This window comes from Ischnura elegans, chromosome 6 (genome assembly GCF_921293095.1).
Source record: "Ischnura elegans chromosome 6, ioIscEleg1.1, whole genome shotgun sequence".
Lineage (NCBI taxonomy): Eukaryota > Metazoa > Arthropoda > Insecta > Odonata > Coenagrionidae > Ischnura > Ischnura elegans.
This window is the reverse complement of record NC_060251.1, coordinates 92,394,587-92,407,813: the sequence shown is the minus strand read 5'-3', so window position 1 is coordinate 92,407,813 and position 13,227 is coordinate 92,394,587. Positions and strand designations below refer to the sequence as shown.

Here is a 13,227-nt window from a genome sequence, read left to right as displayed (position 1 = left end):
AGTAGCTCTCATAGCATCACTGAGATTTATAAAGGCAAAAAATGTATTTTTGGCATTTATTTCTTAAGGTGTAGCGCTATTTAATTTATTAAGACATTTTTCCTCTGTGTTACTGTCGTTGAATGAGTGATATGTGGGATGCCTTTTCTGCATTCTTGTTCACTCAGTGTAACTTGTAGTTTCATGCTTGACTTTGTGAAAGGTATTTACACACATTATATGCAACACCAAGACTTTTTGATTTATAAAGGCATTTATTATATTGTGGCCAAATTTCAGTAATAGATGCTTTCTTCAGATTGTTACATTCTAGTCAGTGCAGATGGACCCAACTATCATCTCATGTATAAAAGTGTGGTTTAGTAATGAACTTGTACATTTTATATAAACAAATCATGGCTTTTTATGGTGGAAGGGATTTGTAATTGAAGGTTTTGTAACACTTTACCTGTTTTAATTGCCACTAGACTAATTTTGACTTCATAAAGTCATGCCATTAAAGAATTAAAGTACATACATACGTTCAAATTCATGGGATGTCTTGCACCTTGTGATGCCTCTGTGCATTTAAAATGTGTTGTGTGATTATTGAAAATTTGGAAATTCCTGCCCAAGTACCTGATTGCAAATGTTTCATTTTCTCATCCAATCTTTTGAATTACATATAGGGCAATCTTTGTTGATTAGCCTAATCAAAGTGATAAGCTTGGAGATTCAGGTTGAGGGCATTCCTAAACTGTTCTTTCTGGGAGTTTTGATATGTTGCCTTCACTCTAAATAACGTCTGGTTGGTTACTTGTCCATCATTTCACAGACTTGAAGGTGCATTTTTTTCACTGGCAATAACTGGCTTTTGTCCATGGCAATGGAATGATTACCCAAGTGGTGTTAATGGATTTATGTTTATTCAATTTACAAAGGTACCTCTACAAATGCTCAATTAAATATTGGGTGACTTCACTTGTCATCACTCCCGAAACTCATGGCATCTAGTTATTACATTCATTATTCATTTTATTATCGCAATTAGTGTGTGTGTATGGCTTATATTGATGACTGTTGTGATATAAAATTGAGCCTTTTGAATTGAAATTTGTGTCATGACCACATTTTTTGCATCATTCATGGTGTTAAATCATACATATCATTCATATATATCATGTTATTTACATTGGAAATATGCATTACAATTGGTGCAGAAAAGGTAGAATGCAGAGCTTTAAGCCTTTGTATGAAATTTTGCTGAAGCTCCGTAGGATTGTGTAATACATATATCGTTTTACTCATTGCTTATTCGACTATGACAATGAATCATTAAACAGTGTTTAAACGTAAACATTTAGCTTCTGCGATTGGAAGATTGAAGAAGAATACACAAAAAACACTCTTTCAACCATAGAAGTTAAACGTTTATGTTTAAACACTGTTTAATGAGTCATTGTTGTGGTGGAGTAAACAATTAGTATAGCAATATAGGTATGTATTACATGACCCTATGGAGCTTCGGTAGAATATCATACAAATGCCAGAAGTTCAGCATTCTACCTTTTTTTGCCGATAGTAAACTAATGGATGTTCAGATAATTGAAAGTTTTTTTTATCAGAATAATCTTTTAGGTAAAATACCCAAGGTTTTGAACACATGATAATTATTTCCTGGCAATCCTATGATAATTGGTATCTTTCACGTCAACAGCAATAAAATCCTTGGGAAATGACCTAAGAAAGCTTTCTCTTTTTCTTTAATGACATATTTTGCATCGGGTAATCCAAACAGTTGCCTAAAATTGCAGATCATGCCAAGATAAATAGGAATTCAAACATTGCAGTGCATAGGTGATGGTTTTCCGGGTTTACACCGCGTTGATTCATGTTTTGCGGACGACAGTTTCGGGTGCGTTCCAGCTCCCGTCTTCGGGTCCAAATGATTTGCAGATCTGTGATCCTTATTTATTTATAGCTAGTCAGGCGGATGTTGATTTTTAATTCCATTGTTGGAAAAGCCGTTTGAAAGATGAGGATAAAGGATAGCCGTCTTCCCTATTGAAGACAACCAACATCTTAAGGCAACCGAAAAGAAAAATTTTCGTCTTTCTGCGGTTGCAGAGCATGCATGGTCGGAACCTGGGCACGTCATATTTTTCAAAGAATCGAAAATCATCGCCAGGGAAAATAAATATTTCCCTAGGCTGATAAGGGAGGTGATTGAAATAGCAAGTCACCCAAAGAACTTCAATAGGGAAGACGGCTATCCTTTATCCTCATCTTTCAAACGGCTTTTCCAACAATGGAATTAAAAATCAACATCCGCCTGACTAGCTATAAATAAATAAGGATCACAGATCTGCAAATCATTTGGACCCAAAGACGGGAGCTGGAACGCGCCCGAAACTGTCGTCCGCAAAACATGTATCAACTTGGTGTAAACCCGGAAAACCATCACCAATCAACTAACCGCGGAAGCCTCCGTAATAATTGCAGTGCATAATCGAAATTTTAAATTGACATCTATATCTGATAATGTATTTGTTGATAATGGCTAATTACATATTTGATCATCCATTTTGGTTAACCCAATGTCTTCTTCTGAAATGAGCATTTCTTTTTTCTCCATTGATGTGGTTTTTGTATGTGTTGCGTTATTTTTTAAATTTTCACACCTGATTTCTTGATTTTCATGTGGTTTTGATGTTTGCTCTAGTAAAATCTGCCCCTCTTAATGCTGCTATTTATTTTGGTTTGTAGTTTTTTTTTGTATAGACTCATTGGAAGATTTTATTTTCTAATTCATCTGATAGGCACTTGCAGCTTCAGCAGCATTCATTTCCTTTATCAATGTTTACGGTGGATTCCTGGTAACCAAGAGGATGTTGGATATGTTCAAACGGTATGGATTGAAAGTTAATTTATTATTTCTATTCATAGAAGGGAGAACCTCACTATTGGTATGCTATTAAATATAATAAAAAATTCTTACCTGTTGAAACGTTTTTATCTTGACATTCAAAAATTTGTGCCACAGGAGAGAATATCAGTCGTTCATCGATGAATATTGGGAAGACTAATCAAGTTAATTAAATTAATTTCGGTATTTTCTTCTAGTAAGCCCATTAAATCATTGATAGTATTCTTAACATGGCCAGTTTACCTCTTAAAGAATTTGAGAAGGTTTGATTGATTATGATTGAAATGTCTTTTGACTTAGTTCATAAGTGTAAGTTACTCTTTGCTGAGAGTACCTTGGGTTTTGAACTAGATTGGATTTCTCCCTGTGAGCACAAATAGGTCATGCTGTATTAATACACATTTTTACTCATTTCCTACAGAAGTTTACTAATGCCTTTGACTTTTGAGTACATTTCTTCTTTCAAGCTTTCTGTTCTTTTATGCCTTGAAATTCATGTTCTTAAGCATGCTTCCTTTTTTCTTAGCATTGGAGACCTCCATCAGTGATTTCTTCTCCAGTGTGCAAAATTAATCTTGGCTGTTGGTGCATCTCAATTTTTGAATTTCTTTCGTTTTCAACTAGAGTTCATTTTTTATCGTAAGGGTCGATATGGTTACATAGGAGATAAAGGAAAAATTAAAATGGGAATGCCATTAATCTCCTTCGATTAGGCTTTTATTCATGTGATGTGCACCCAACATTTATCAACCCCAATGCCATGCATCAACCGCCTGTTCTCTGTCTCCAACCACTCCGACGGTGTAAATTTAGACATAACTGAATGTATCCTTCATTCTAAATTGTTGGCAAAAATCCCCAATTTTTGTCATCTACCTATAATTTATTTTGTTTATTTCTTTAGACAATTTTTCAACCTTGGGATATTAAGTTCTTGTCCATGGTGAAATCTAAAGTAGAGTAGACTTTTATAAGCGCATTACATCTCAATATGTGCGGTCATCCAGAAAACTTGAATAGCTCTTTCCTCTTCTCAGTCCTCCTCCCTCTTATTTGCCATTTGTAAGCAACCCTCCATCTCTTCTGAGCAATCTCAGATATGGTCACTTGTAAACTTAGTGATATTACCTCCTAGCTCTCTTGGAATTAGTCTTCAAATTTTTGTTATTTGCATCCACTGTTGTGCCTGAATCATTCATTTACCATGTACATATGTAGAATGAAATGCTTGCATGAAGTCATCTAACTACATGATTCATTTCTTCATGTGTAGCAAAATATTATCTTTGATTCTCATCAGCCTTTGAATTCCATTTGTTTTCTGTATTTTTTTCTGTCCTTTAAATGGGGAAAAGTTGAAGTAGCGTTTTTGCATCCATAAACCTTGTCATTAAAGCCTTGTTGTGTCACATCTTTGGCATGGCATGCCTTTTATATAGTAATATGTTTTGCCTAGCCTAATCCCTTCACTGAATTTGAGCTCGGTGAGAATGAGAAACAGACTGAACTTATCCTTGTAGAGTGTGCCAAGTTGGTTTTAGGTGAATGCCTTGTGTACTGCAAATTGTGGCTGGTATGATGGGAGTTCACTTCAGGGTACATTTTCGTCTTGCTAAATTCATCTTATGAATGAAACTGTAGTTGCAATTTAATATCAATAATTTTAATTGCTTTAGGTTGATTTTCTTCTTCCAGTAATGAACTTATGTTGCAGGATGTCCGCAGAATTGTCTGTAGTAGTTAATTCTTTGTTGCAGATGTTTACCTTGCTGTCTCATGTGGTGAGAATGAGAAAAAGTATTCTCGGTAACTATTGGATGTTTTTTTTCCAATGCAAAAATTCTGTTTTCCCAGGCCCACTGATCCACCTGAGTATGGTTACCTGTACGGAATTCCGGCTGCTGCCTTCTTGGGTGCATATGCTTGGGGTGTGACTGGAGGTGGAGCTTCACCTGAATTGCACCAGATGGCCTATCTTGCCTCATCTTTGTGCTGCGTGGGCGCTTTAGCTGGTCTCAGCTCACAGACAACATCCAGATTAGGCAATGCTCTTGGAATGGTCAGTTGAATTATGTTTTCATTAAAAGTTTAAATAGCATGACCCGTAAAAATGAATGATTTATACCTTTAATGAAAATTTTTAATGTTTCTAAGTCTTTCTTCCTGTATCCCAGAATATTTTTTCACATTCTTCGTGCTTAGAAATACCTAATCATTCCATTTCAATTTGTGGTTTTTGGTCTTCTATCTTGTAATTTGGTTTCTTATAAATTAAATGGTGTAATAAGCTTATTTCCTGTTGCCACGTTGCTATTAATTTAAGGGTTCAACATTTAAGGGGAGTCTACCATGGATTTGTGATAATAAAACCCATGACTGCAATGTTTCAAAATTATTTTTTGCTTAAAAAGTTCTGCTTCTATTTGTGTCATCCTTATATGTTAAGTAGAAATTTTGGCTATACAAGAAGCATGCTTAGTAGTCCCTGAATTTAGTTCTCAAAAAACCCCTTTTCCTTAGATACCTTTTTCGTTCAATTACCATTGAAGCCTTGTGAAATATTACTGTGCGAACAACTCAGAAAGTAGTATGATGTGATGTCATGCTTGTATTTTTATCATGGCCTTTACGTCTATATCAGTTTTTATACAAAACATTGTTTATTCCAGATATTTTTTCCACTCATAAGGCCTGTTTACACGGTACATTAACACGTACGAGTTAATGTCTAAATGTATGAATGCGAGAATGAACGCCAAAATGCACCGTGTAACCACCCAACTTGTGCGAATGCATGCACAGAAAATAGAACCTGTTCTAATTTGGTTCATGCATTCGTACATGTTCCGTTCCGGTCCACAAAAATCATTCACGCAAGCGTACATTAACTCGTAGGTGTTAATGTATCGTGTAAACAGGCCTATAGAGAAGTATTATGTGAATGTCCTATGTAAATTTATGGATTTGTAAATGAAATCCCAACATTTAGTGCTTAAAGCCCATTTTGAAAAAATACAGTAGAGACTCATTAATTCGAACAATGTTATGATGAAGTCCTCGTTATTATGACGCAAATCGTTGGTCACAACAAAAAGGCCTATCCAAGCTATAGTAAAAGAAACATTATGAAATAACGAACCTCAGTCCTGGTTCCGGCAGTTACAAAATGCACTTTATTACGAAGTTCCACGCGTAAGCAACGACATTTAGGTGGATATTCACTAGGTTAAGTTTTAATAATCACGCCACGTTTAAGTTCTTCTCGTGTACTGTGCCCTAGAGCGTCAATTATGGTTCTGTATTCAGTTTACATGCACCATCATATAATAAGCTTCATTCCTGTGTAGTCATGGTGACCCACTCATCATCACTCGTAAATAGGACGTACAGTGAGTCCTCTTCCTACTCACATTCAATTTATGAATTTTCAGAGATACGAGCATTCAAAATTTTTGAATTTCGAATTTGGCACCTTTCGATTTGGCCGATGCTGACGTGTGGCGTAGAGGTACTCTCCCTGTGGGCACAATCTGAACAAAGTATCGTTGAATCCGGTATGAATTTAGGAACTGTTCAGCATTTCACCCCTTCTTCATCACCGTGGGGAACAATTTTTTCGGATGCGTCGCGGGGAGTTATTTTTCCGGATGCGTTGCACTCCCAGCTAGATCAGTTCATCACAATTGTGAGTTAGTGCATAAGTGTAATGAAGTGTTGCAATTTGCAGGATAACCGTACTCCTCGATTCCTTGTATACAGTCTGGCCAGCGAGAGTTGTCCGATGATGCCACAATAGAAGATGTGGATAACCCTGCACCAGCACGGTTTACAGTCAATCGCAGTTCCCCAAATGTACCTCACACCCTTGCCTAGTCATGAAATTTTGTCACATGCATATGGAGCACCAAAATAAGACTGATCCACCAAAACAAGCCCTTTCTTCGAATCACCAAAACAAGTGATTCTTCCTCGGGGTCCTTCACGCTCGTCGTCCCTTCCGGCTCCTTCCTTCACGGAACCCTTTGTAGGTATTTCCCTATCTTACCTGGCAACCTTACCCCCTACCCCAACGTAGACCATTCTGCCTGTCATCGGACAACTCTCGGTGGCCAGGCTGTAGGTTTATCAACTTAGGAACAAGGTCTTGGAACACATCTACTTTGTACATCGCACTTAATGTATTCAGGAAGATATCAACCCTCGATTGCATATTGCTGCATTCTTCTGTAGAGAAACTGAAACGAATTTTCCCGTTTATATATAGAGCAATTCCACGTAAATGTCATACTGACTGGTTAAATAAAAAAAGTGGTTGGAGGCTCTGATATGGATCAAAATTTGTGCTATAAAGTCTAGACTTTCGTTATTAAGTGCTGACACTAGCATGAGTCCCGTGTGTCTCTGATAAGAGAAATTTTTTTATGTGCTCACCACAGTTTTTAGCCACATACTAAATTTAATGAGTCATCTACACGCAAAAAACATCTGTTTCATCTGATTTTTATGGCCACTGAATTAATAATTTTTTTCTATTTTGAGGTTTGTTCACTATTTTGAATGATTTTAAGGGTTTTTGCACAAATTTTTTTGTTTATTTTGAATTGAAGAAGTTATTTTGTAAAATTTTTTGGCTGTGAATAAATTTATACCAGAAGGGAATCACGAAAGTCAGTCCGTGACATTTCTGGTCAGTCCGTGACGATGCTTTTCAAGAGGAATTACTCCTCTGTAAAATCAGTTATTGTAATGGGCTTTGCAGCATTATGAAATTTGCATTTGGTGTTCTGAGATTTATCTTACTGAAACTCTGATCACTCTTTGTTTCAGAGCAAACCTTAGAGGTTTTACTCTGAGCTGAAAGTTCGTTTCATTTTTGTCAGTCCGTGACAGTGAATTTTAAGTCACGTAAGTCCTGTATTTTTCAAGACAAAGTAGTGTGTCAACCAAAGTTAAACTTCACACCATTGTGCAGCAATTTGGAAGTTGAAAAAGTTATGTATGTCAGTCCGTTCGCGTTACGTGTGTTCTTAAAAGTTCAAAAACGCATTGTGACGGTCAGTCCGTGACGCGTGGAATCACCCTATATTTCCACGTAATTTAATCGCATTTATTATATACTGTTTTTTTTTCGACAATTCCCAAATTCCCAATTATGAACTTCATTATTACAACCTCCGTTTTTTCGGTCCCGTGAACTTCGTAATAACAAGAGTCTACTGTAAGTCAGCACAGCCTCTAAAGCCTAGTAGCCTTAGAATATCTCATAAGCTTTTAGAGTTGAGTAGAAAAATGTGTCAGAGTTTTTTGTTAGATAATTTAATACAAATGTGTTTGTGTATATTGTGGTCAAGTTATATTAAATTGTATGTTGATTGCAGATGGGTGTGTCTGGAGGTATAGCTGCCACCTTAGGCCAATTGGCCCCTAGTACAGAAGTCCTTACCCAGATGGCAGGCTGCATGGCAATTGGTGGAACACTTGGAACAGTTATTGCTAAGAGAATTGAAATCACTGACCTTCCGCAGCTGGTTGCTGCATTCCATAGGTGCAGTAAATTTCCTTGTAATCAGATAATGTATTTGAGCTGTGTTTCCTGGTGCTGGATGGCTTTGCAAAAAGGTTGCAAATGTAGTTGGAATCTGATTATTACATCTTGAGAATCTATTCTGATTTTAACATACATAAGGCTTTTGTTAAACCTGTAAAATGGAGGAAATATTTTTCATATTACAATGGAGCCCTTTGTAGATCAGCACTTTCTTTGGAAATCAAAATTTCCAATAGATCAACTGATTTTTAAAATGTTTTACCTCTTCTACTTAATCCATGCGTATGCTTTCTTATTTATCCTCTGGAATGCTGGTTGAGTCATCCATCGTGTTTTTATCCATCTAAAGGGAAAGTAATTGAACCAAGTCTTAAAGTCATTGCTTGCAGGTCAATCGTTATTTACTTTTTATCTCTACAAGTGCATTTTGGAAATTAGAATTACATACTAGAAGTGCAAAAATGTAGAAATATTTCTGTCTCTGTGTGAAAATAAAGTTAAAATATGTGTTGCTCTCATGGTTATCGGGTTTCCACCGCATTGCTTAATGTCTGATGATAAGAGTTTCACTGGCATTCCTGCTGGCATGCAAATGCCAATGAAACTTTCAATATTCTGTGGAAACCCAAAAACAATAAAAGAATCAACCACTCATTCCAGAAGCTTTAGCGATGAAATATGGATTTTATAGAATTAATGCCCAAAAAAAAGATATTTTAGAATGAATATGCATTGGATTCATAGACATCAACTGAATGTGTCAAGTCAGTGACCTTTGCAATGCAGCACTTCAAACTTGGTCGTTAGTCTGGTGATTGATTGTTTTTTGACATGCTCTCTTGTATAATTTGTGCATTTATGAAGAAATTTTGGAAAGTTGAATACACGTCATCAATTAATATTTATTGTGCTTCATCAAAAAATAGATCTCGTAGAGCAATTGAGAATTTTTGGTATATCTTAGAATTACATATCAATTCCAGTTTCATTGGTTGAATTAATTATTTTTTCAGTTTTCTTCTTAATACATTATTTTCTCTCCAAACGCTCACCCACAGTTTGGTGGGAATGGCAGCTGTCCTGACATGCGTTGCCACCTACATCCACGACTTCCCCAACTTCGCTACTGATCCTGCTGCCAATGTTGTGAAGACCGCTCTCTTCCTCGGAACATACATTGGAGGTGTGACTTTCAGGTATGCATTCTCTTAATCCCTCAATACATCTTTTTGTTCATCTTTTTACGTAATTGATTTTCCTGTGCAAATTGCTTCCTATACCATTCTTCCCTTCCACAATAGTCGAAGGACAAGTGAAAGAGAAGAATCCAAGCTAAGGTCGGTTTGGCTTACTCGGTCCTGGTTGGTAAACGGAGCTGTCGGACTGGACTGGTTCGGGAGAGGACTGAATGAGCTCAGTTTCAGAACCAGTCTGCAATCTTTGCTTGCAATGACCAAGGGCAGTCAGAGTAATAAATGCATTGAGCTGATTCAGCTCAGTTACACATAACAATCCTTCTTTGTCTACTGATGACCACTTTCTCAAAGGCATTTATCCATTGATTTTTATTGAAGCGGTTAGCAAAATTAATTTCCCATCAACAACCATCCCTAACTTTGTGAGGCATTCTCATTGTATACCCATTTGAAGGGCACCTGATGAGTCTTCTATTTTGATTCAGTAGACTCTCGTTAATACAAAGTTTGCGGGACTGAAAAACCAGAGGTTCGTGATAGTGAAGTTCGTATAAACGTTTCTTTTAGTATCATAGCAAAAAAACTTTTGTCAAAATTTCTTGTCTCTTCAATATCCGGCACTTATAGCCGCACTGCAGAATAGCTTCAGTCATGTGTATAATATACACGATTAAATTATGCACAAATATGTAAAAACAAGAACATTCATTTGGTTTTATATATAGAAGAATGCGGTAAGACATAATCGAGGTTTGATATACGTATTCCTGAATGTAGTAGGTCCTTGGTATATGATCGAGATGTGTTCCAATACCTACTTAGTGAGTTGATAAACCTTTGTAAGGTATTGAATTGTGCTATTATCCTGCAGAATGCAACACTGCATTACAACTGTGCCTTAACTCACGATAGTGAGTTCCGATATGCCCGAAGTGCGAGTTCCTCTACACCACACCACATTGCACCGGCCAACTTCAAAGGCGCCAAATTTGAAATTTGGAGCATGCTTGAATTTTTTGAATGTTCGAATCTCTGAAAGCTTGTAAATCAAATTTTCGTAAGAAGAGGACTTAATGTACACCCAATTTATGAGTGGTAATGAGTGAGTTACCATGATTACACAGGATGCATGAGGAGAACTTAAATGTGGTACAATGATTATAACATATCATCGTGTATATTCTCCTAAATGCCGTTGCCTACCCGTGGAACTTTGTAATAAAGTTCTTTTTGTAACCGTGTGGTCCAGGATTGAGGTTCTAATTTCGTAATAACGTTTCTTTTACTATGGATTAGATTGGCCTTTTCGTCAGGACCAATGATTTGTGTCGTATTAACGAGAACTTTGTGATAATGTTGTTAGTATTAACAAGAGTCTACTGTATTGAGAAAGAAATTGATTGAGTAAATTCCCTAGGATTGACTAATGATCTCTGCAGCTGTTCCATTTACCTTTGATTCACTAGTGCCTGTTATTAGTTCACATTTGCCATTAACTGTGTCTGGCTATGAGAATAAAACTGTAAAATATCTGTGGTTTGTTTTATATATGCTGCGTGAACAGAGATGATATTGAAATGAATATCAATGAGAAAAAATTCCTGTGGACCGGGAATCAAACCTCAGGCCCTTGGCTCTCTGGGCTACTGTGCAGACCATTATGCTATCCAGGTTCGATAATTCTAATGGCAATTTTACCGAGGGAAATAAAATTCCAATGAGAAAGCCTAAGGTCTGTGGTTCGATTCCCGGATTAGGGGAATTTTTTCTCATTGCAATTCATGTGAATTTATGCTGTCGTCACGTAATTCCATATTCAGATACAAGATTAACCATCCTTTATGAGGAGACATCCTACAAAATTAAACTCACGGAAGGGAGGTAAATGGAATAGTGGTAGACTCAATACTTAAAGATTGATATATCAAATCCAAGTTAATAAATTCAATGCTCACATTCTCTTTACAGGTCGCCTCTGTTGTTAAATGTAGTGATTGTCTTTAAAGATTCATATTTTTAATTCTATTGACTTTCTATTTCCTCAGTGGTTCCCTTGTTGCTTATGGAAAACTTCAAGGGATTTTGGACTCCTCCCCAATGTTGTTACCTGGAAGACATGCCCTGAATTCTGCACTCTTAGCTGGCAACGTGGGAGCAATGGCTTACTATTTCTTGGGAGATCAAACTACATCTACTGTTGGCTTGTCTATGCTTGGAACTACTGCTGCTCTATCGTCCATCATGGGAGTGACTCTCACGGCTGCTATTGGAGGTGATGTCTTTTTATCGGGGCAAGGATGCTTTTATTCTCTTGTAATATATGCGACGTAACATGATGAAAGGTAGACTTGCCATTTAAAAATGGTTCAATCTGAAAATATGAATCAGTTAATTCCTTTTAAGTGGTGGGTGTATCATCAACATAGAGAATTGCTGGGAGCATTATTCTTTAAGTGATTCTTTTACTCTTTTTCTGTTCTCTTGCAGCCATATGTAAAGTGGTTATCTGTTTTCAATGATTTTGTCAACCTCCTCATTTCATCTGTGAATTATTTCTCCAAACACATTTAACAAGTGACAGTCAATTTCTCAAGGCTTTGTAGGCTCTGTTCTGGGTAAGAATTCTCATGGTTGCTGGCATGTGAAATAATGAGAGGCTTCTTGAAACATTTGCAGAAATAGAAATTCTTTCTCACTTCAGTTTCTAATAAGTCATCATGAGGAAAATGTAAAATAGTTTTTAGCATATTCTTCACAGGCGACACTTTTGAGTCAAATTTATTCTCTCAATTAATGCTGCTACAAGGTTATTGTTACTTAGCCAGGTTATGTTATAGGTTAGACTGCGAATGCAGCATCTCTGCATGGGCATTACATATTTCATTGGCATCATAAATATAACCTAGAATTTAGTGAAAATCACCTCCAATTTCTCTCTTATATGCAACTCTGTACTGTTGACAGCACAACATTGACATAAGCAGGCTTATTTTAACAGCTATGTTAGTTCGATTAATTCTTTTTTATATCATGTATGATGTTAGGCACGATGTGGTGGAAGTTCTGAATATAAGTAAAATTGGACATTGCAACATTTCCACTGAGTTTCCAGTTCTGAGTTTGGAAACTAAGTGGAAATATTCCAATTTCCAATTTTACTTATAATGAGGAACTTGCATGGGTCGTGGATTGCTCTAAAAACTATTTGGAATAAGTCAAATGGATACATTAGCTCGCAAAAATACCTTCAGTTTCTCCATTCAACATCAAAAGAAATTAAAAAATTGCATTTAAAATCGAGAAAAATTTCTCTGAGCCGACCACTGCGCGAAGACACCCGAGCGTTGCCGAGGCCAGGCGTGACGTCATAGGTGCCTAAACAACCGTAGGGAGTAGGGAAATACGCTGAGCGCATGGTGTAAAATTTGTTTTGAGGGAGTATTTAGCCGCTCATCGTCACTTTATTTTGTTCTGTTATTCTTGGGCAAGTTTTCCTATTGCAATTGTGCCTAGATTATTACTTGGGATATTAATAATGCGGCATCGGGATGATGAAGTACAAGCGTTTCACTTGGTAT

General features: G+C 36.7%; 1 protein-coding gene across 1 annotated transcript in view; it reads left to right on the top strand.

Moving 5' to 3' along the window:
* The window catches only part of LOC124161182 (NAD(P) transhydrogenase, mitochondrial-like), a 33,245-nt gene that overhangs the window by 9,089 nt on the left and 10,929 nt on the right, over positions 1 to 13,227 (top strand). Inside the window, exons 11-15 of the mRNA XM_046537416.1 lie at positions 2,799 to 2,887; positions 4,760 to 4,964; positions 8,284 to 8,450; positions 9,512 to 9,649; positions 11,695 to 11,921. Coding sequence (XP_046393372.1) covers positions 2,799 to 2,887; positions 4,760 to 4,964; positions 8,284 to 8,450; positions 9,512 to 9,649; positions 11,695 to 11,921 — 826 coding nt within the window. The remainder of the gene's footprint in view (positions 1 to 2,798; positions 2,888 to 4,759; positions 4,965 to 8,283; positions 8,451 to 9,511; positions 9,650 to 11,694; positions 11,922 to 13,227) is intronic.